Here is a 22,390-nt window from a genome sequence, read left to right on the forward strand (position 1 = left end):
ACATACAACCTCTGCTGTCCAGATAAGACATGACACACATGTGCTCAATAATGAAAAGCAAGATGTAACAAAGGGGAACGTTTTATGAAATGGACTGTGACTCCCACAGCAGGTGAGAGGGTCAGGGGAGTCAGATCTCTGACTAAGACCTCAACTGTGAAGCTTGGGAAAGTGGCAGGTCATATAGCACTTTATTGTTGACAAAGCATTTCAACTATATGATCTCTTTTGTTCCTCACAATGGCCTTATCAGATAAGTGTTGTCATCATCCTCATTTTGTTACAAGTTAGGAACTTGAAGCTCATAGCCTGTAAGAATGCTTCTCAAGTTTCTTCAGCTTATAGATGGTAGTCAGAACCTAAACCTAGATCTTCTGACTAATCTTTCTCTGGAAAGATAAAGCATCATTATTCTGTTATCAAAAGGAAGGAAGGGATGATTAAGTAAGCCCATCTCACCACTTGAGATTGGAAACAGGATAGACCACTGAGCCTTTTCACTAAGATCTTGTGTCCGTGCCTCAGGTAGGTTTAGGGACAGAAGAACTAGTGTGCTGGCCCTGCCAGGCATTACCTGTGCCCTGACATTCTTCCTTCTGCATACACTGAGGGTAAACAGGAATCATTCTAAGGAGACTCTTGCCCACAGTAGACTTGATGTATACTTGGAAGGCTTTTCCAGATAACCAAGGATCTAGGGACAGGGGAATCCAGCGAGGTCATGCCCTTCAGCATAACATGTCCAGTCAGCAACTCCCCTGAGGTATTCCAGATGGACTGCTGGGGAAATCCACCTGCCTTCTGCATCTGAGAGCTCCTTGGTGAGTCTCACTAACTGCATGTTGTCTCCCCCAGCCACTCATGTCAGAGTCGGCCACCTGTCCACTTATATGAGGTGTCTGGCTGCTTGCCTACCTTGCACATGAACCATATTCAGAGGTTCTCCCCAAGTTCCGACCTTTCTCCCTGCCCACAGCTATTCAGAACGCGCTGGTGGGATCAAGAAAGCAGTCTTTCATGAGTGTAGAGTTTACAGAATGTAAACTCGAGGGGATCACAGGCCCTTCATCCCTGCCTGACCCTGATCTCGGGTGCCTGCACCCCGCAACTCCACTCAGAGTCCCCGCAGACACTGCGCCCGTGCTGAGAGGGATACCAAAGTGCACCATCACAGAGCTAACACCCTGATTCCAGCTACTGTCCTCTTTCACCTGGATTTCTACAGTAGCCGTCTTCTTGGTCTCCCTGCTGCCACCCTTAGCCCCCTGCAGTCGATTCTCTACAAGAAGTCAGAACTAGCCTTTGAAAACAATACCATGGGGAGCATCGTTTTCTGTTTGGATTACTATTGGATCTCAAGTGTCACAGACCAAGCCCGATATGTAGCAGAGATCAAACCCTGAGCCTTTGGAGAGGGAGCACTCTCTCCAAGACCCTAGACTACCAGAGAACTAACCCTAGGGAGTATCAAATGGTGAGAACTCACACAAAGGAAACCACTTAATACAAGACCTGGTATCACCCAACCACCAGTAGCACCCTGTGCAGGACGCTTATCCAAACAACAAACAAAACAAAAATACAAACCCAATCATCAGCAGACAGGATTACCGCCTCACTCAGCCTTGCCCATCAGAGGAAAAACAAACAAACAAAAAAAAACTCAGCACAAATCTCACCCTATATGAAGCTTACACAAACCACTGGACCAAACTTAGGAGGGCAGAAATCAAAAGGAAGAAAGAATTCAACCTTCTTCAAGGAAAGAATTCAACTTTCCTTGAAGCCTGGGAAAAGGAAACCTCAAACACAGTAAGTTAAAAGAAAATAATGAAAAGGCAGAGAAATACTACACAAATGAAGGGACAAACTGGAAACAGAAGTCCAAATAAATGAAGAGGAAATAGGCAAACTATCTGAAAAAGAATTCAGAATAATGATAGTAAAGTTGATCAAAAACCTTGAAAACAAAATGGAGAAAATGCAAGAATCAATTCACAAAGACCTAGAAGAGTTAAAGAATAAACCTACAGAGACAAACAACACAATTACTGAAATTAAAAATACTCTAGAAGGAATCAATAGCAGAATATCTGAAGCAGAAGAACAAGTCAGTGACCTGGAAGATAAAACGGTAGAAATAACTTCTGAAGAGCAGAATAAAGTAAAAAGAATGAAAAGAAATGAAGACAGTCTCAGAGACCTCTGGGACAATATCAAATGCACCAACATTCTAATTATAGAGGTCCCAGAAGAAGACGAGAAAAAGAAAGGGTATGAGAAAAATTTTGAAAAGATTATAGTTGAAAATTTCCCCAACATGGAAAAAGAAATAGTCAATCAAGTCCAAGAGGCACAAAGAGTCCCATACAGGATAAACCCAAGGAGAAACATGCCAAGACACATACTAATCAAACTAACAAAGACTAAACACAAAGAAAGAATATTAAAAGCAGCAAGGGAGAAGCAACAGGTAACATACAAGGGAAACCCTACACACTTAACAGCTGATCTTTCAGCAGAAACTCGGCAGGCCAGAAGGGGATGGCAGGATATATTTAAAGTACTGAAAGGGAAAAATCTACAACCAAGATTGCTGTACCCAGCAAGGATCTTATACAAAATTGATGGAGAAATAAAAAGCTTTTCAGACAAGCAAAAGTTGAGAGAATTCAGTACCACCAAACCAGCTTTACAACAAATGTTAAAGGGACTTATATAGTCAAGAATTACAAGGGAAGAAAAAAGATCTACAAAATCAACCCCAAACAATTAAGAAAATAGCAATAGGAATACATATGTCAATAATTACTTTAAATGTAAGTGAATTAAATGCTCCAACAAAAAGACACAGAATGTAAACTCTAGATCCAGTGTTACCCTTCTTACTCACAAGAATAAACCACTTAACCTAAGACTCAGATTCTTTATCTAAATAATAGCTGAAAGTTTTTCTTGACTATGTGTCAGTTATGTGGACTCTCTAATTTAATCCTCACAGCAACCAAATAGTATTAATATCCCCACCTTACAGATGAGGAAACAAAGATATGCAAGAGTTACACACCGAGGAAGTGGCAGAGTTGAGCTGTCTGATCCTGAAATCCTCATGGGTACTATCAGAATGGATAATACACTTTTAAAATGCCTTATGAAGTTGAAGCTGAAGTTGCTCAGTCGTGTCCGACTCTTTGCTATCCCATGGACTGTAGCCTACCAGGCTCCTCCGTCCATGGAATTTTCCAGGCAAGAGTACTGGAGTGGGTTGCCATTTCCTTCTCCAGGGGGTCTTCCCAACCCAGGGGTCAAACCCAAGTCTCCCGCATTGCAGGCAGATGCTTTACCATCTGAGCTACCAGGGAAGCTAACAAAATGCCTTATAAATCATAGTAAATATGTGTGTTCTTCCTTTGTGGCTGAGAAAGTGGTAGCCCTCACCTCAGCACAGCCTTCTCTGGTCATAGCAACCCTCTTAGGGCACCAAATGTTTTACCCTGACCCATCTCAGAAAAGAATAATTCTCTTCATGCTCCTCAGTATGGTTTAACAAGAATCTCAAAGTCTTGGCCATAAAGCTTCTGCTAGAGGCGCTTAGCTCAGGACATTCTTAAAAAAACATATAAAGGGACTTCCCTGGTGGTCCATGGTTAAGACTGCACTTCCACTGCAGGGGGCATGTAGCTTAGAGGGTAAAGCATCTGCCTACAATGCAGGAGACCCGGGTTTGATCCCTGGGTCGGGAAGGTCTCCTGGAGAAGGAAATGGCAACCCACTCCAGTACTGTTGCCTGGAAAATTCCATGGGCGGAGAAGCCTGGTAGGCCACAGTCCATGGGGTCGCAAAGAGTTGGACACGACTGAGTGACTTCACTTTCACTTTTCCCTTTCATGCACTGGAGAAGGAAATGGCAACCCACTCCAGTGTTCTTGCCTGGAGAATCCCATGGACGGCGGAGCCTGGTGGGCTGCTGTCTATGGGGTCGCACAGAGTCGGACACGACTGAAGCGACTTAGCAGCAGCAGCAGCGGGGAACTAAGATCACACATGCCACATGACATAGCCAAAAAATAAAATAAAAATTGAATATAAAAGTTTTTAAAGGAAAGAAAAAATAAACATGTAAAGATGTTTGAGTGGTCCATCTAAACCACTTTGGCGACCGAGTATGCACTAGTGTGACCAGATTCACTGGCTATGGAGCAGGCTTTCATGAGATGGGAAGTGACAAGAAGCAGCAGAAACATGGAACCATGGGAAAACCCTGTCAGGACCTCAACTCAGGCGTTAAGGCAACTACTCAGCAGCCATTGTACTTTCTTGGACCTCTGTTTCATTATATGTAAACTGAAAAGGGTGAAGTCCTGAAGTTTTTTCCAGAGTGTAGTCTATAAGTCCATTTGTATATACATTAATAAGAAATGCTAATGAAGGATTACCAAAGTATAGTCTTTTGCTAGGAGTATTGTAAAAAGGTGCTGTAAACTGAGTGACTTACATAACCAAAATTTATTGTCTCACAGTTCTGGAGGCTAGAAGTTCAAAATCAAAGTGTCAGCAGTGTTAAGTTTCTTCTGAAGGCCATAAGGGAAGGATCTGTTCTGGGCTTCTCTCCTTGGCTTGGAGATAGCTGTCTTCTCCTTTTGTCTCTTCACACTGTCTTCCCTCTCTGCGTATATCAGTCCAAATTTCCCCTTATTAAAATGACACCAGTCATGTTGGATTAGGACCCACCTGTAGTTAGTTTGCTAGGGTTGCTGTAACAAAAACACCACAGATAAGGTGGCCTAAATAACGGAAGTTTACTTTCCCACAGGAGAAAGGAGGCTAAAAGTCCAAGATCAAAGTGTTGGAAGGGTTGATTTTTTCCTGAGGCCTCTCTCCTTGGTTTTTAGATGGCTGTCTTCTTGCTGTGTCTTCATGAGGTCTCTGTGCGTGCTCATCCCTGGCGACTCTTTGCATGTCCAGATTTCCTCTTACAAGGACACTAGGAAGATTAGACTCGGATCCACCCTAATGACCTCATGTTAACTTGATCACCTCTGTAAAGACCCAGTCTCCAAATAAGGTCACATTCTAAGGACTTCAACATATGAATTTTTGGGGAAACACAGTCAACCCATAACACAAATAGAGATCCCCTCCCCTGCCTCCAAGGATGGGGAACCACAGCATTCGAGAACCAAATCACACAGCTAGTCTGTGGCATGCCATTTTCAGTATACCAGATTGCCTAAATATGGAAAACAGAATTTTATTATTTCATTGATTTGGGTTGGCAAAGGAATATCACTAATTTTTAAAATACCATGCTTAGTTCAACAAACAAAACGCTACTCAAATTCTACTATGTTCCAACGTTGTGCTAGGTGCTGAGAACACAAAGACATAAAAAGGACACAGTCTTTGCTCTTAAGAAAGGGACTATCTCTCTATGTAACTATTATTCCAGTACAATAGGGGCAAAACAGAAATATGTGCAAGTTAACTCAGAGGAGGGAATGATTGACACTGTTTCAGGGAATCAGAAAGAGCATCATGGAGAAAGTGACAAACTAGATTTTGAAGAATAAATAGAAATTACCCAAGCAGATAAGAGAAAGACACTCCAGGAAGAGAGAAAAGCATATATACCTGGGCCTTGTTCTGTATTGTCCTATGGTATTCTGATGGGAACTAATAGACAGTTTTAGATAGAGGAGTAATGTGATCAGCTTTGCATTTCAGAGAGAAATTTCAGTGGTGTGGACAGTAGACTGTGGTGGGGAAGAAGCAGAAGAAAAAGAAACTAGTTGTGGGGAGGGCCCATTAGTGCAGTCACCCATCAAGAGATGATGAGTCCTGAGCCAGAGCACTGGCTGTTCCTTTAACAAAGATCCCATTCAAGGGAGGGAAATCCCAGCCTTGGGATGATGTGGTGGGGTATGAGGGCTTATTAGATGTCCCTTTGCCATCTATAATAAGGACAGTGATTTTAAGACATTTTTCACTTTCGTTAATGAAAGATTCAAGTGGTAATGATGTGATGAAAGCAAATGTGACATGATGTCAGCACTGGTTCTCATCAGGACTCAGACTAAACCACACAAGAACATATTTGTTTCTCAAGATCTTTTTTTCCTAACAATTGTCCAGGCTCTCAATCATATATTCAACTTTATTCTAATTGTTATCTCAGTGTTTTACAGCAAGAAATACCTTAGTATCTATTGTTATGAAACCTCTTTACTACAAAGTACTTTCCTAATGGCTCAGTGGTGGGAAAAAAAAAAAAAATCCACCTGCCAATACAGGAGATGTGAGTTCAATCTCTGGGTCAAGAAGATCCCCTGGAGAAGAAAATGGCAACCCACTCTAGTGTTCTTGCCTGGGAAATCCATGGACAGAAGAGCCTGGCAGGCTACCGTATACAAGGTCCCAAAGAGCTGGACATGATTTAGCAACTAAACAACAACAAAAAAACAAATCCAGGGATGCTACCAAGCCTTCTCCTAGGTCATGTCAATGTGGGTCAGCACTGGACAGTGAGTGACTTTCTGCCATCCTTCATGACTGTACTCTGAAATAGTTCTGTCTGTGCAGTAATGAGTAATACTAAACCTTAAACAGTTAAACTCAAAGGGAATGCCCCTGGGAGCTCATTTTGAAAAGAGGACCCCTTTCAGTAGATTAGCAAAATGTTGGCTCAGCAAGTCTAGGTTAGCTCAGTGGAAGGAAAATCTGACTCCTGCCAGTGAGCTCCGGGGGCTCCCCCTTTCTAACAAGGCCATTTCATCAAAAGGGAGCTCCCATTGTTACTGAGTCATCTAGCTGTTCTGTGTACAGGCAGGTCCCTCTCCCTGGTACTCCCAATCCAGGAAGCATGGCAACAATCTTGGAAGGATGAAACCTGTCCCCTCTCAAGGACCAGAGCCCTGTCACATGGTCACACTTGCTACACAGGAAGCTGAGAAATGTAGTCCTTAGCTGGGCAGTCATGTGACTGGACAAGACTTGCTATGTCGGGGAAGAATGAAAATGGCCCCAGGGGTTATACCCAGTAGTCCCTGCAGCACAATGCTGGATGGGATAGGCAAGTGTAAGGGATTTTTCTGGAAGCTGAGAATTCTGTGTAATAATTTTTACTTGGGTGGTCCCAGATCTTAAATTAGTGTACGTTTTCGGACCACCCTTCCCCCACTCCCAATTCTGAGAGGAAACTGCCACCAACAAAAAGGTGTCTCTTGAAGATGATTGACTTCTTCAAGTTGATGTGCTCCAGGCAGACGGCCTTACTGACAGAACCACATGAAAGGCAGGAAAGAGATATGGCACTCTCAGACCGTTACATTAGCATCTCGGTATCTCCTGGGGTGAGCTACATTTGTTTCTCAGATTCTTTTTATTTTCTTCTTTATCTCCCTTAAGCAATTAGAGTTTGGGGACTTGAGAGAAACTTTTGTGTTTCTGTGGCAGCAGACTTTCAGAGATAAATAAAAAAAGGCCCTTCAGCCTTTTCCTTATAGGCGTGGCTACCTGCCATGTTGTCAGGTTTAAACCGCAGCCAATCAAATAGAAGACCAAAGGGTGGAGACTCATGCAAAGCACTCTTCATAAATGGCACTGGAGTTCTCAACTAGCCTGCTCAGCTGTCTCTAAAAGGTTCCACAGAGGGGGAAAGTCCTAAGTCTCCTCTTTAAGAATGTTCAGGGACTTCCCTGGCAGTGGTTAAGACTTTGCCTTCCAATACAAGGGGTGCAGGTTTGATCCCTGATTGGGGAGCTAAGATCCCATGTGCCTTCAGCCAAAAACCCAAAACATAAAACAGAAACAATGTTGTAACAAATTCAATAAAGATTTTTTTAGTGAAATGTTTTTTTTTTTTAAAAAAAAAAAAAGAAGACTGTTCAGATAAGGATTCTTTTTGGATGAAGAATGGGACCTGTGGACCCCAGAACAACGTTGATCTAATTTCTGAGCATCATCATCCTGAGGGGCCTCACTATATGACTGAGCAAAAAGAGGGAGAGCAAAAAGAGCCAGAGTCTCTGCCACAGGAAGTGGTGGTTTGAAAATGGGAACACAGATGGTGCAGAGAGCACAGATGCACACCTTCTTTCTGGTTCTATTTGGCTATAATAGAGCACTGCCAAGTAGGTCATTGATTGTTCCCTTCTACTCCTGCCTTGGGCCGTTCAGAAGGTGACTCTGCATTCCTTCTGAGACCTTCTTATACTTTTGTGTATGTGCATGCATGCTCAGTCATGTCCGACTCTTTGCACCTCCACAGACTGTGGCCCTCCAGGCTCCTCTGTCCATGGAATTTCCCAGCAAGAATACTGGAGTGGGTTGTCATTTCCTTCCTCAGGGGATCTTCCCGGACCAAAGGATCAAACCTGTATCTCCTGTGTCTCTGGCACTGGAAGGTGGATTCTTTACCACTGAGCCACTTAGAGTTCTGATAATTTGTAGCCAAAGGGTATATGACAGTCTTCTCCCAGCTTCATTCTGTGGCTCCTAATTTAATTTAACTTAAACCACGTGTCCATCACGTGTATATTGAGTGCCCCCTGCCCTATACTGTGTCATTTGGAAAGGGGAATGCATGCGAAACATAAAGTACAGGATCTACCTTCAAGGAGTTTACCATCTAGATAGGATTCCTACACCTTACTGGGTTAGAAAAACATGATCATATTAAAGAAACCACTACTAGAATTCCTCTTTGGGAGGGAACAGAGTTTCTTTAGGATAAAGAGCTTCATAAATGCTTTATGAAGAGTGTAAGATGCTCTTTATGGAGAGTAGAAGATAAGACCCCCCTCCCCCAAAGAATCCAGCTGTAGGTTATATACTTCTGTGTTATAATGGGGGAAGGTGTTGCTTGTGCAGATATAGAAAGAGAAAGATATGGTCTGAGCCTCTCACATGTTAGAAAGCTTCCCTTTTCACAATGGAATCTGCTCCTTGTGAACTTTCAAATCTATAGTAGAGGATTCGAACCCACAACATTTTGTTTGTTTGTTTGTTTTTGCTACACCACACAGCATGCTACACCACACAACATGCTACACCACACAGCATGCAGGATCTTAATTTTCAGACCAGCTACTGAGCTCATGCCCCCTGCAGTAGAAGCATAGAGTCTTAACCACTGGATCACCAGGGAAGTCCCCCAATAAAATTCTTAGTATAGGTTTTTTGGCTTTGTTTTATTGTGTGTGTGTGTGTGGAAACTGGTACAGGCACTGAATCTTGCACTCAGGACAGCTCAGACTAGAGGGCTGCAGGAGAGAAAACTCAGGAGACTATAGGAAGTTATTGACAGAAATTAAAGAGATCATGGGCAGCCTGTCCCCCACAAGCTGTAAAAGTAGCTTTTTGTCCATATTTATTTAAATTCCCAAAGGCATAGAGTTCATGACATTTAGTTTCCATATGCGTATCATAATTGAACAAGAGCACCAAAAAGGTGAGCACCAAGTGTAGAAATATTTGGATCTGTTAGACACATAGGGAAACTAAGTCATAAGCAAATGACATGATGGTGCTGAAGCATCCCTGAATATCAGTGAAGGGACCCCTTTGGGCTTGAGATCAAACCTATCACTTTGTCCTTATAATCAACTAGCAAGAATTTACCAAAGACCTCTTATGTGTCAAGTAGTAAGAGAGCTGAAAAGAAGAGGTAGTCTCTAGTCTCTAAGACATTAGCAGCTAGTTGGGGAATTGAGGAAAGTGGTGTGTGTGTACTCAGTCGCATAGTCTTGTCTGACTCTTTGTGACCCCAGGGACTGTAGCCCACCAGCCTCCTCTGTCCATGGGATTCTCCATCCTGTGGATATTCTCTAGGTAAGAATACTATAGTGGGTTGCCATGCCCTCATTCCAAGGGATCTTCCCGATCCAGGGATCAAACCCGCATCTCCTGCATTGGCAGACAGGTTCTTTACCACTAGCACCACCTGGGAAGTATGTGGTGAATAAATATCAATTCCACTTGCCTCGGGATTCCCAGGTGGTGCTAATGGTAAAGAACCTGTCTGCCAATGCTTCAAGATGCAGGTTTGATCCCTGGGTCGGGAAGATCCCTTGGAATGAGGGCATGGCAACCCACTCCAGTATTCTTACCTGGAGAATATCCATGGGATGGAGAATCGCATGGACAGAGGAGCCTGGTGGACTACAGTTCTTAGGGTTGCAAAGAGTCAGACACAACTCTTTGTTGTGATAAATCAGAAGCAATTTATCATGCACTCTCCACATGCTAGATTCCAGGCATCGCTCTAAGCACTTTCCATGTTATTTCATTGGTTCTTCAGAACAATTCTGAGAACTGAATATTTTTATGTTTGTTTTGCCATTGAGGAAACAGGGACCCCAGAGGGTATGAGGCTTATGGAGGTCACAGAGCTATCAAGTGGTAGACCCAGAATTTGAGTCCATCTCTCTGGCTTCAGGTACCCTCCCTGAAGACACTCTGCACAGCAAAGATAATTCTAAGATGTAGGACATAAATCAAGGGGCTTCAGGGTCCAAAGAAGAGGGAAGAATGGGAGCTGGAGTGGAAGGAAAAGTTACACAGAGGAGTTAAGCTTGGCCTGAGGTCAGGGGTGGGCAGGCAATGGGACTGGTGAAGGTGCAGTGGGAGGAAGTAGAGGACAGAGCACATCTGCAGATGTTGGATGAAGGTTGGTGAAGTGGTGAGCTGGGACCTCAGAGAGCTTTTGACTCGTAATGTCTGCCAGGCATCCTACCCTTCTGCTGCTTTCATTGTAAGAGGCCTCACCTCCATAGGCTAAAACAAACTGTAAAGTCTTCAGGTCTCTTCTCACCTGTTTTGGCCATTGCCTTCTTCAGTAACTCTAGGTATCTTTGTCTGAGTCTCAGTTTTCTCAACATAAAACTAGTGAGCTGAGTCAGATAAGCTCTGTAATTCCTTTAAGGTTAAAAAGCCTGTGGTCCTATAACTTAAATCCTCCAATCGATTCATATTAATTTGTATCCAAAGATTAGGGGGTAATTAGGGCTTATGAAATATCTTTCAGGACTGTGACCAGGTTGCCTTTCAGATGTGGCTGACCTGGCAGAAGTTGGTCATGTATGTCATAGGACAAGAGGAGCAGATAGCTTTCATCCTCCTGAGACCCTGAAAAGAAAGAGAGAGCTGTTGTTATTATGTCCTCTGGGCCAGTAATATGCCCCAGTTATTTTTAGTTTATGTAAGTAGGTAGGTGGCTAGGCTATCAGCAACAGAAGAAACTCTCATTTGGCAGGTGTACTTATGCACTTATGTCATCTTCTATTTTCTAGTTTTACTTTAATTAATTTATTTAGCTATCTTGTTATTTGCTAGTTTTAGGTACACCATCTTATTGGTTTTATTTTCATATAAAAAAATTAGAAAGAAATGCTATTTTTTAAATTCACTTAAGTAGTCGCAGTGCTTGTTCTTAAATTAACTGTTGTTTTAGAAGGTCTCAAAATACATGAGGGAAGAAAAAAGAGGAAATAGTCTTGAAATACTAAGTGCTACTATAACTGTTTGCTGGGTCCATCCCATGGGTTGAAGAAACCTGGTGGTACTTGGGCTGCTGGCCCTGCTTCTTTATCTCAGGATTTGAAAGCTTTTTCCATGAGTGTTCTGGTGTTGGCAGCATAAGCACTAAATAATCAGTCTGTCACTGTTCCTCAGATACACACACACACACACGCAAAGTGGGCTCTCAGCAACCATCAGCCATTCAGGCTAGAGCTGTTCTCAGGGCAACTCCAGCTTCCATAGTGACTTTGTATTCACATTTCAGGCTTTATGTAAATTTAGAAGCCTGATTACAACTCTGCTTGCACCCTTGCTTTTTGATTGGGGGTCATGTGACTGCTAAAATTGTCATCTGGCAGGGTTAAAATATGTTTAGCTCTGGGAAGAAACTCTATAATCAAGATGTTTACAAATCCAGTTCAGTGGGATTCCCTATGATGACTTGATGTGTTAAAGACCTAGAAAGAAAAAAATCTTTTCAAGTCCTGGAGGCAACTTCTGCTCATCTATCAGGCTGAAGGCCCAGTTGGATCTTGGCAGGATGTATTTTATCAGTTTGTTGAGACTTCAGGCTATATCTCTGGCCAACTCTGTAAATGTCTGAATTGTGTCTGTAAGCACCCTGCCCTTCTGTCTCCTACTTATTCCTTTCTTTCAGTTACTTCCCAACAAATCCATCACAGGTTTAACAACAAACAGCCTGATTCCACAATCATGTTTACAAGTTACACTTACACATTAATGTAACAGTACTTGCTGATATCTTTCTATTTAGAATGTGAATGCTATTATTTCACTTAGAATTTTAGTGCTTTGGGTTGTCTGCCACTATTCATTACCCTGATGTAACTTAACCACAAGCCCATACATCTCCCTGACTCTCCAAGAAGTCTGTCTTCAATATTCATCCACGTTTCTACTCTTAGACCAACATATAGTTCTCAAGGATCTCTGCTCCCTCTCCCTTATCCACAAAATGGGAGTAATGAGTATCTACTTCATAGGACTGCTTTGAGGATTAAATGCATTAATAGACAAGATGCACTAAAAAATGCTTGGTCCATTGTAAATGCTCAGTAATTGTCTATTATTATCTTATTGAGCTAAATGTCTTATTTACTAAGATGCTGCTCCTGGTTCAGAAGGATTTGGTAAAGGAGGAAGAGGAGAGAAAGCAATGAATACTGGCTCTCTGATTTTTGGCTTGGTGACTGGTAATCTAGTGCTAATATTAAATGCGGGAATGATTCCGAGGAAAACTACGTGTTTTTCTTTCAGTTCAGGTCTAGTTGGTTCAATACAGTTATTTGCATGAAAGAGCAATAATAGCACTACTGTGTTTATTTTAATAAAAACGAAGTAGATCCTCCTTCCTCCTGGTGTCTCATGAGAACTGTGTGGGAGTATGGGGACAGCATGTGGAGCCATCATGTTCTTTTTACCAAAATGGATACAGGACACATTAAAAATTTAAAAACTGAGAAACCTAGCAGAGAGATTGACTTAGGAAAAAACAAAGATAAGCTTAGCTTTAGTCACATGGTAAAATGTCTAAAGTGAAGTGAAAAATAAAACATCTGAATAGAAGAGTCTTTACAAAAACTAGGAGTATGGAAGTCAAGTATAGTGACAGAAATCAGGATAAAGAAACAGATCTGGAACTCTTCAGCGGGCTAAATTTGGTCTCTAAAGCCATGAGAATTAATGTCTCCCTTGAGAAAGAACATAGGCAGAAAACATGAGGCTAGGTCTCCCCACTTCTGCGTGGGATGTTTTTAAACTCACAGCACTTTTGAGTTTGCCCTTTAACATTTTTTTTTCAGAATCAAGACAATGGGGACTATATGCTGGGCTCTTCTTAGGGGGCATCGTTGGCATTATCATGATTCTCCAAGTGGTGATACTACTGTTGAGAAGAAGAGGTAGGTGTCTGACAACAAAGAGATTCTTATCAGACTCCTTGTGGTAAGCAGGGGACCTCTCCCCACAAGCACTTGCTCTCACCACTTTGGCTTTCTGCAGGGAGCAAGCGCCTTTGCAAAAACACTAAATAAACATATCCTGAGACCTTGCTTAATTCAGTATCATTCAACATGTCTTGCTTGATGCCCCTACGCTAATCTATAGGGATGAAAGGAAAGATGAACCTCAGGTATCTAACACGGGAGACATTACACAGATAATTTAAATTCAGTATGACTAGCACTGCAGCTGAAGTGTGTATAGGATGCTGAAGGGGTCCAGATAAGAGGCTGAAACTAGGAGCAGAATTCAGAGGAGTCTTGGATCTTGTTCAAGTGAAGCTGTATCTACTGACTGATAAAAAGAACCTTATAGTAAGATGTTTTTACCCAAGGGTTGAAATATTTCTATAATTTCTTTTTATGCTTAAGATATGTCTCTGAGAAAAGGAAGGGATAGTTGTTTCTAAGTGACTTAGCAATATGGTAACCAAGGCACAGAGAGGCTAAGTGACTCCTGGAAGGTCACCCAGCTGGTTGGTGAGGGAATCAGAACTGCAACTATGTGTTCCAACTCCCAGGGTGTGTTCCTCTGGGAAGGCCCACAGGTCATCAGAAGACAGCATTGGGAACACAGTTTACTACGATTTAGCACGTGTTCTGACTCACCTTGGTCAATTGTTCAATCCATGAGGTCACTTAAAGCCAAACTAAATAGTTATGGAAAGTCACCCAGGGTGGACTGAAACAATTAAGGTCCAATGACTCTCTTGAAGTTTCAATGCCTAGAGTTAGTATCTCCTGGCCTCTACTCCAAGTTGTCCTGTGATTCAAAATCTCAAGGCCAGGTGCTCTCCTCGGCCACACTACCCACCACCTGCCCACACTAGCAGCAGAAGCTCCTGCTCCACAATCAGGACAGGTCCCTGGGCTGGTCTGCCCATGGGGAAGATAGAACTTGATCTTCACAACACTGATCTAAGGGCCAATCTCATTCTCAAGCAGATTAATGTTCTCCACATATAACCTTATTGGAAAAGCCCTACCTCAGCACTCTGATGTTGGTTTTGCTTATATAAAATAATCTAGGTCATAGCAGGCCACCTACCTTGTCTCATTTCCTCCATCTAAGAGGTAGCTGGGGAGGAACTGGGAGGGGGTGGGGTGATTCAGATAGACATCATGATGAAAGCTTATGGGGATGAGGCAGGGTAACCATTTTTGGCTAAGACAATAAAGAAGCACTGAAATACTAGCAATGAGAAAACTGAGATTAACGTACCTGCATTAACCCTGCTGGCGAAGGTCCTGGGATCCTAACACTCTTTCCTCAAAGAGTGTTTCCACTCCACACTCTTTCCTCAACTATATCCTGCTATCATGTGGTTACCTCTGAAGGGAATAGTGCTCCCCACCCCACAATAATTCTCTATCACTTTTCCCAACACACATACCCATCCTTGTAAGCCAGGAACACACAAAAACCTTGCCTTAAATCTGTGATTAAAACCTATACTTAATTACTGTAACCCCACAAAATTTTGTTCAAGAGATTTTATTGGCAACTTCTACAGGTGTCATTTCCAGAATGCAGTCCATGTGAAGGTTTTCAAATGGACTCTCTGGAAATTCTGGGCCCAGGAGGTACATTGGGTAAGAACATAGATTTTAGCCTTCAAATGCAGACTTTGCCACTTATGAGTTCTGTGATCAAACAGATAATCTAACTTCTCCTCTGCAAAATGGGGCTAATAATACATACTTCATGGCTTTTTTGTGGGGATTCAAGAGTCAATACCAGAAAGCACTGATAAATGATGGATGATAGAGGGATAAATAGATGGAGCGGTACATACATACATACACAAATAGACAGTTTTTAATGTAGGCATTACCATTTAAATCCTATTGCCAGCAGAGGGCAGCACTGGAAGGCTCTGGGAAGAGCACATAGAGCGGATTTAAAGGATCAACACTTGAAGTTAGGGTAACATAAGACAACTTAATGCCTCAGGTAAGAGTTGAAAAAGAATAGTAGACAGTCCACTCCTTTATTTTACAGGGATGGTAGGAGAAGAGATCCATTGAGATGACGTGTGTTATCTAATGGCACACAACTAATGAGGACTAGAAGGTAGATGCCCCAATTCTAAGGCCAAGAACTTTTTCATTCGATCCTAAGTTCTCAGTGACTAGAGTTGAGCTGGCTCATGGGAACTCGTCCCTGCATTGAGGAAAAAAAGCATGAGACTGAATTATCTTGATCCAGCAGTCTTTTTGAGAAGCAACATTCAGCCTTTTGCATCTCTCTGACCGTTTGAGACTGTCCCCTCTATTGTAATTTTCAGCTTCAGCTGATTTGAAAGCCTGAAAGCCCTTAAGGACCAGAATTTATTCTGTACCCTCTCTGTTCCCCTACAACACCAAGGACAGTGCTGAGTGAGTGTTCTAACTGTGCAGACACTCCGGATTTGAACTGAAAGGATGTATTTCACAGAACTAACTTGCAACCCTTCTGTTATCTCCACTGATCATCCCAACCTCTATTCTCCATTCCCATATCCAAACACATGCACACTCCTCAGCCAATTATCCACTCAGACCAAAAAAGGGAAGTTGCAACCACCAGGTAGGTAAGCACTCCATGCTCACACCCACACAGGAAAACCATATTTTGGTTTCTTTGAATTCTCTGAGCTTGTCCTGGGGCTGCCCATCATTTCCTCCCCAAGGGTCACACCCTCAAGCAGCACGTTCCACCACCTTTATCACAAACATACATACAAGACCTTTTCCTTCCAAATAAAAATATACCTCTCCTAAGTGCTATTGCCTCAGGGACATGTCTAGTTTTTTAAGAGAATAAAGTAACTGGCGTTAAAATGAGTCTACCCTAAAGACTGTGATTTCCTCTGTGTTAAGCCCATTGCTTTTGCTTGGACTTTGCAATAGTCCCCAAAACAGGCATCCTTGCTCCCCCCCACCCCCATCATTCTCACTGCTACATGATGCATGCACAGAATACTATGAAACATCAGAAAGAATGAGATCAATCTACTGCTTTAGCAAGGAGAATGTCCTCAATATATGGTAAGGGAGAAGGTTGTGTTACAGAGAAGTATGTATAGAATGACCATATTTGCATTAAAAAAATCTATACAAGTGTCCAGAACCACACTGTCTAATTTGATGGGCACCAGCCACATGTGGCTGTTTAAATTTAAATTAATTAGAATTAAATGCAATTGTATTAAAATTTTTATTGAAGTATAGTTGATTTACAATGTTGCACTAATTTCTGCTGTACAGCATAGTGATTCAGTTATGCATTTATGTATATTCTTTTCCATAGCATTTAAAGCAATTTAAAATTGAATTGAGTTGAACTGAAGGTTCAATTCCTCAGTTGCATTAGCCTTAGTTCAAGTGCTCAGTAGCCAATTGAGACTTGCAGCTACCATATTAGATTGCCCACAGGGAACATTTCCATCATCAAAGATGAAGTTCTGTTGTACAGAGTTGACCTGGAAGGAGATACATCAAACTGTGCAAAACTATTACTTCTGAGAATGAAACTGTACTGGTTACTGGGTGAAGGAGGCAGTACTTTTTGCTCTCTACTATTTAAATTTTTATAACAATGAATTATTTCTATAGATTTAAAAAGAAAAAAGTTAAAAACTATTTAAAAATTTAAATGTTCTGCAACATATTAATTTTCAGAGACCCTGGACTTTGAGGGGGAAAAAAAGATGGTAGGCATTAGAATGACATGGCAGCTTTATTCCAAATAGTCCCTGGCAAATCATCCCTCTTACACCCCTCCCACTACACATCTACCAGGTTCCCCAGAAACAAGGAGGTGAGAAAGCTGTGAATGAACCTCTATGAACTGAAGAATACAAAAGAGGTATAAATAACTTTCCATAAACTTAAAAAACTTGGAATTCTAGTAGGAGACTAGATATGCACGTCAAACAATAGAGATCAAAATAATCAAATGGCATATCGATTACACCTAACAATTACACGTAACACCATGTGCCAGGCACCGTCCTATATATTTTACAGGTAATATTTCATGTAATCATCACAACAGCCCTGAGAGGCAGGTATTTCAATCTCATTTTACAGATAGGGACATTAGGCCCAGAGAGATCAAGTGACTAACCTAACATCATAGGACAAATGTGCACGGGATTTGGGACTCAGTGCTTTTTCCTGTGGTACTCCTGCGGTAGGTGGGTATGCACCAAGGCGCAAAGACCAGAGAAATCTGAGCAGACAGTTCATGCTGGAAACCAGAGAGAGAGATAACCATTATGGTTTCTTTTCCCCAGGTAAAACAGACAATTACCAGCCAACAATGGAAGCAAAAAACCTTACTATCTATGCCCAAGTCCAGAAATCAGGTGTAAGTTCTATACTTTCTTTGTTTGGGGTGGACCTGTCATGTTTCCCATGGACTCCCTGGCCAGTCAGTTCACTTTGCATGTTTGACGTTCATGGTTCTACATGAGTAATGAAGCAGAAGAAATTTGGAAAGCAGAAGGCAAAAACAAGAGCTCTCTAAAAGGGCATTAAACTTCAGTGTCAGATGGGATGATTTATTATTTGAAATGATGGGAAACACTGGGTACTTTTCTAGCCATCTGTTTCTTCATAGGAAAAAAATGAGGACACTAGAAACGTGTAATATATGGCTCCTTCCTCCTGTGGCATTTTAGGAATCTACAGTTCCATGTTATCAAACTCTTTCCTTCTCTAAGGAAAAGGATTCAGCTTGAGGAGAGAGGAAATCGTTGAGAAAGGCTATTGTGTGACATGTTGGTCTAATCCAAGTTTAAGAGTTTGCAAACATCAAAGAGATAAAGAAGGAAGATCTTGAAGATTCTGACTAGAGAGTGGTTGGCAAGATGGAAGAGGGTATGCAGGCAGGAGATGAAAGCAGAACTGTGATAGAGTGATTGTTGGATTGAAATGGAAGAGATGGATTTTAAAAAAGAGTCATGATAAAGTTGAGAAGCAGATATGTTAGAAGTAAGAGGGTGGCTAGAGGACAATGGTTAGATATGATGATATTATATCTCCGGGGGTTGGTGATGGACAGGGAAACCTGGTGTGATGCTGTCCATGGGGTCGCAAAGAGAAGAACACGACTGAGTGACTGAACTGAACTGATGAAGATATTACAGTTTTTCAGAACTGAAAACAATTCTAAGTGATCTATAGGCCAGAATCTGGCTTTTAGGCTATAGGGGAAGGCAAATTCTTGAGTAAAAGATGTGAAGGTAAACACAGTTTTGATTAACACCTTGGGAAATTGCATCAGATGACAGTAAATGCATTTCTGTAAACCAAAGATTAACTCTTGGACAAAAATCTTCTTTCTGCTGTCCCCTAGAGGCCTGGAAGATTTATTACACAGGCCATGACCACCACTGAGAACCAAACTCCATTTAAATATATGAGTCCCAACAGCAACCTCTTTTGCATTTATACTTTTAGGTAATAAGGTTAAAGTTTACAATGGTGCCTTCCCTAACTATTCTATCCCATTTTGTTAGCATCTCTCTTTTTACTCCCTGGTGGCTCAGATGGTAAAGAATCTGTCTGCAATACAGGAGACCTGGGTTCAATCCCTGGGTTCAGAAGATCTCCTGGAGGGGGAAATGGCAACCCACTCCAGTATTCTTGCCTGGAGAATTTCATGGACAGAGGATCCTGGTGGGCTACAGTCCATGGGGTCGCAAAGAGTCTGACATGACTGAGTGACTAACAGCATGACATACATACCAAACAGTGAACAATCTATAAATGTCACCTCAATGAATTATCCCATCTTCATATCTAATAAAGTCTTCTCATCTTGTTTTCCTTCAAGAGTTTTGAATATTCTTGTCCCTTTGTACTTTCATATGTATTTTAGAATCAGGTTCTCAAGCATCACAAAAAGAGGAAAAATCCTATTAGGATTGCACTGAATCTGCACATCTATTATATTTGAGGAGAAATTATATCTCTCAGTATTGAGTCTTTTAGGACCATAAAACTAGCCCCTAGATCAAGGAACAGAGCATCATCCAGACCCCTAGAAGACCCCCTTGTATGTCTCCTAATCACTCTCTTCTCTCTCCTCCTCAAAGATTCCCTATCCTGACTTCCTAAAAATAAAGCTTACTCTTTTTTTGGACTTTATAAAATTGGAATCCTACAGTATTTTCCCTCCTATGTCTGGTTTCTTTTGCTTAATATTACCTTTATAAGATGCATCCATGTCTTTGAGCTTAGATACAATGCGTTCATTTTTATTGCTTTATGGAATATCAATGTATGCATATACTAGAGTTTATTTTTCCAATTTACTACCGATGGACATTTACTTTATTTCTAGTCTGAGGGATTATGAAAACTACAGCTATTCATATTCATATGCATGCTTCTTGGTAGATATGTGCATATATTTTTGCTGGGGATATGTCTAGACGTAGAATTTCTAAGTCATACAGTATACATGTCTTCAAATTGACTAGACAAGGCAAAGCTGTATTTCAAATTGTGTATATCAATTTACTTTTTTGCACCTGTATACCAGAGTTTCAGCTGTTACACATTTTAATCAAAACTTGGTGGTGATGTTGTTCAGTCGCTAAGTTGTGTCTGACACTTTGCAACACCATGGACTATAGCATGCCAGGCTTCCTTGTTTTTTGCTATACCCTGATGTTTGTTGAAATTCATGTCCACTGAGTCAGTGATGCTATCTAACCATCTTATCCTCTTCTACCCCCTTCTCCTTTTGCCTTCAATCTTTCCCAGCATCAGGGTCTTTTCCAATGAGTTGGCTCTTTGCATTAGTTGGCCAAAGTTTTGGAGCTTCAGCTTCAGCATCAGTCCTTCCAATGAATATTCAGGATTGATTTCCTTTAGGATTGACTGGTTTGATTCTTTGCAGCCCAAGGAACTCTCAAGAGTCTTCTCTAACACCACAATTTAAAAGCATGAATTCCTTAGCACTCAGACTTCTTATGGTCCAACTTTTACATCCATACATGGAAAAACCATGGCTTTGACTATATGGACCTTTGTTGGCAAAGTGATATCTCTGCTTTTTAATACATTGTCTAGGTTTGTCATAGCTTTCCTTCCAAGGAGCAAGTGTCTTTTAATTTCATGGTTGCAATCACCATCTGCAGTGATTTTGGAGCCTAAGAAAATAAAATCCGTTACTGTTTCCACTTTTCCCTATTGTTTGCCATGAAGTGATGGGACTGGATGCCATGATCTTAGCTATTTGAATGTTGAGTTTTAAGCCAGCTTTTTTCACTCTTCTCTTTCACCCTCATCAAGAGGCTCTTTAGTTCCTCTTCTCTTTCTGCCATTAGAGTGTTATCATCTGCATATCTGAGGTTGTTCATATTTCTCCTGGCAATCTTGATTCCAGCTTGTGATTCATCTAGCTCAGCATTTCTCATTATGTACTCTGCACATAATTTAAATAAGTAGGGTGACAGTATATAGCTTTGATGTACTCCTTTCCCAATTTGGAGTCAGTCCATTGTTCCATGTCCAGTTCTAACTGTTGCTTCTTGATCTGCATACAGGTTTATCAGCAGACAGGTAAGGTAGTCTGGTATTCCCATCTCTTTAAGAATTTTCCACAGTTTGTTGTGATCCACATTGTCAAAGGCTCTAGCATCATCAGTGAAGCAGAAGTAGATGCTTTTCTGGAATCCTCTTGCTTTCTCTAATGTCTGATGAATGTTGGCAATTTGATCTCTAGTTCCTCTGCCTTTCTAAACCCAGCTTGTACATCTGGACATTCTCTAGCAAGTTTCACCTTGCTAGCAAGTGAAATGAGTGCAATTGTGTGGTAGATTGAACATTCTTTGGCATTGCCTTTCTTTGGGATTGGAATGAAAACTGACCTTTTTCCAGTTCTGTGACCACTGCTGAGTTTTCCAAATTTGCTGACGTGTTGAGTGCAGCACTTTAACAGCATCATCTTTTAGGATTTGAAAGAGCTGGAATTCCATCATCTCCACTAACTCTGTTCATAGTGGTGTTTCCTAAGGCCCATTTGATTTCACACTCCAGGATGCCTAGCTCTGGGTGAGTGACCACACCCTCATGGTTATCCAGGTCATTAAGACTTCTTTTGTATAATTCTATGTATTCTTGCCACCTCTTCTTAATCTCTTTTGTTTCTGTTAAGTCCTTGCAATTTCTGCCTTCTCTTGTGCCCATCCTTGCATGAAATGTTTCCTTGATATCTCCAGTTTTCTTAAAGAGATTTCTAGTCTTTCCCATTCTATTGTTTTCCTCTATTTCTTTGCATTGTTCACTTAAGAAGTCTTTCTTATTTATTAGTCTTTTAAATTTTAGTCATTCTGTTGGATACCTTTTTACAGTTTTATTTTGCATTCCTCTAATTATTAAGCAGGTTGAACAATTTTTCATATTGTTTATTGCCATATTAATATCCTCTTTCTTAAAGTGGCTGTTAAATCTCTTACCCATTTTTCCTTTGAGTCTCAGTCTATTTGGGGTGGGATTACCATAAGATACTTAAATATTTTTAGCTTTTTTGCAGTTATATGTTAGCAGATACCTTCACCCATCTTGTGGCTTGCCTCTGAAATTTCTCAGAGATACATTTTGATAAAGGAAAATTCTCAATTTTAGCATAGAACAATTTAGTAATCTCTTCCTTTGTAGATAAAACTTTTTGTATTCTGGTTAAGAAACTTTGAAGATATTCCAGTTGAGAATATTAGAAGATATTCTTCTATAGTCTTTGAAAAACAGTGTGGTTTATCTTTTAAGCTTATGTCTGTTATGTACCTGAAAATGATTTTTTGAGTATGGTGTGAGATGGATTGTTTTATATTTTTCCATATGGATATCCTATT

General features: G+C 41.2%; 1 protein-coding gene and 1 long non-coding RNA gene across 2 annotated transcripts in view; both read left to right on the forward strand.

Annotated features, from left to right (window-relative positions):
* The window catches only part of SLAMF1 (signaling lymphocytic activation molecule family member 1), a 41,442-nt gene that overhangs the window by 13,972 nt on the left and 5,080 nt on the right, over positions 1-22,390 (forward strand). The window contains exons 4-5 of the mRNA XM_081491657.1: positions 13,341-13,439; positions 17,819-17,892. Of these exons, the coding sequence (XP_081347783.1) occupies positions 13,341-13,439; positions 17,819-17,892 (173 nt within the window). The remainder of the gene's footprint in view (positions 1-13,340; positions 13,440-17,818; positions 17,893-22,390) is intronic.
* LOC145506624 (uncharacterized) lies at positions 1,740-4,079 on the forward strand. The gene is made up of 2 exons (XR_014054073.1): positions 1,740-3,156; positions 3,845-4,079. It is a non-coding gene; the product is annotated as an uncharacterized LOC145506624 (long non-coding RNA).

The sequence above is a fragment of the Giraffa tippelskirchi genome, chromosome 5, assembly GCF_054371585.1.
Source record: "Giraffa tippelskirchi isolate mGirTip1 chromosome 5, T2T-mGirTip1v1.2.pri, whole genome shotgun sequence".
NCBI lineage: Eukaryota > Metazoa > Chordata > Mammalia > Artiodactyla > Giraffidae > Giraffa > Giraffa tippelskirchi.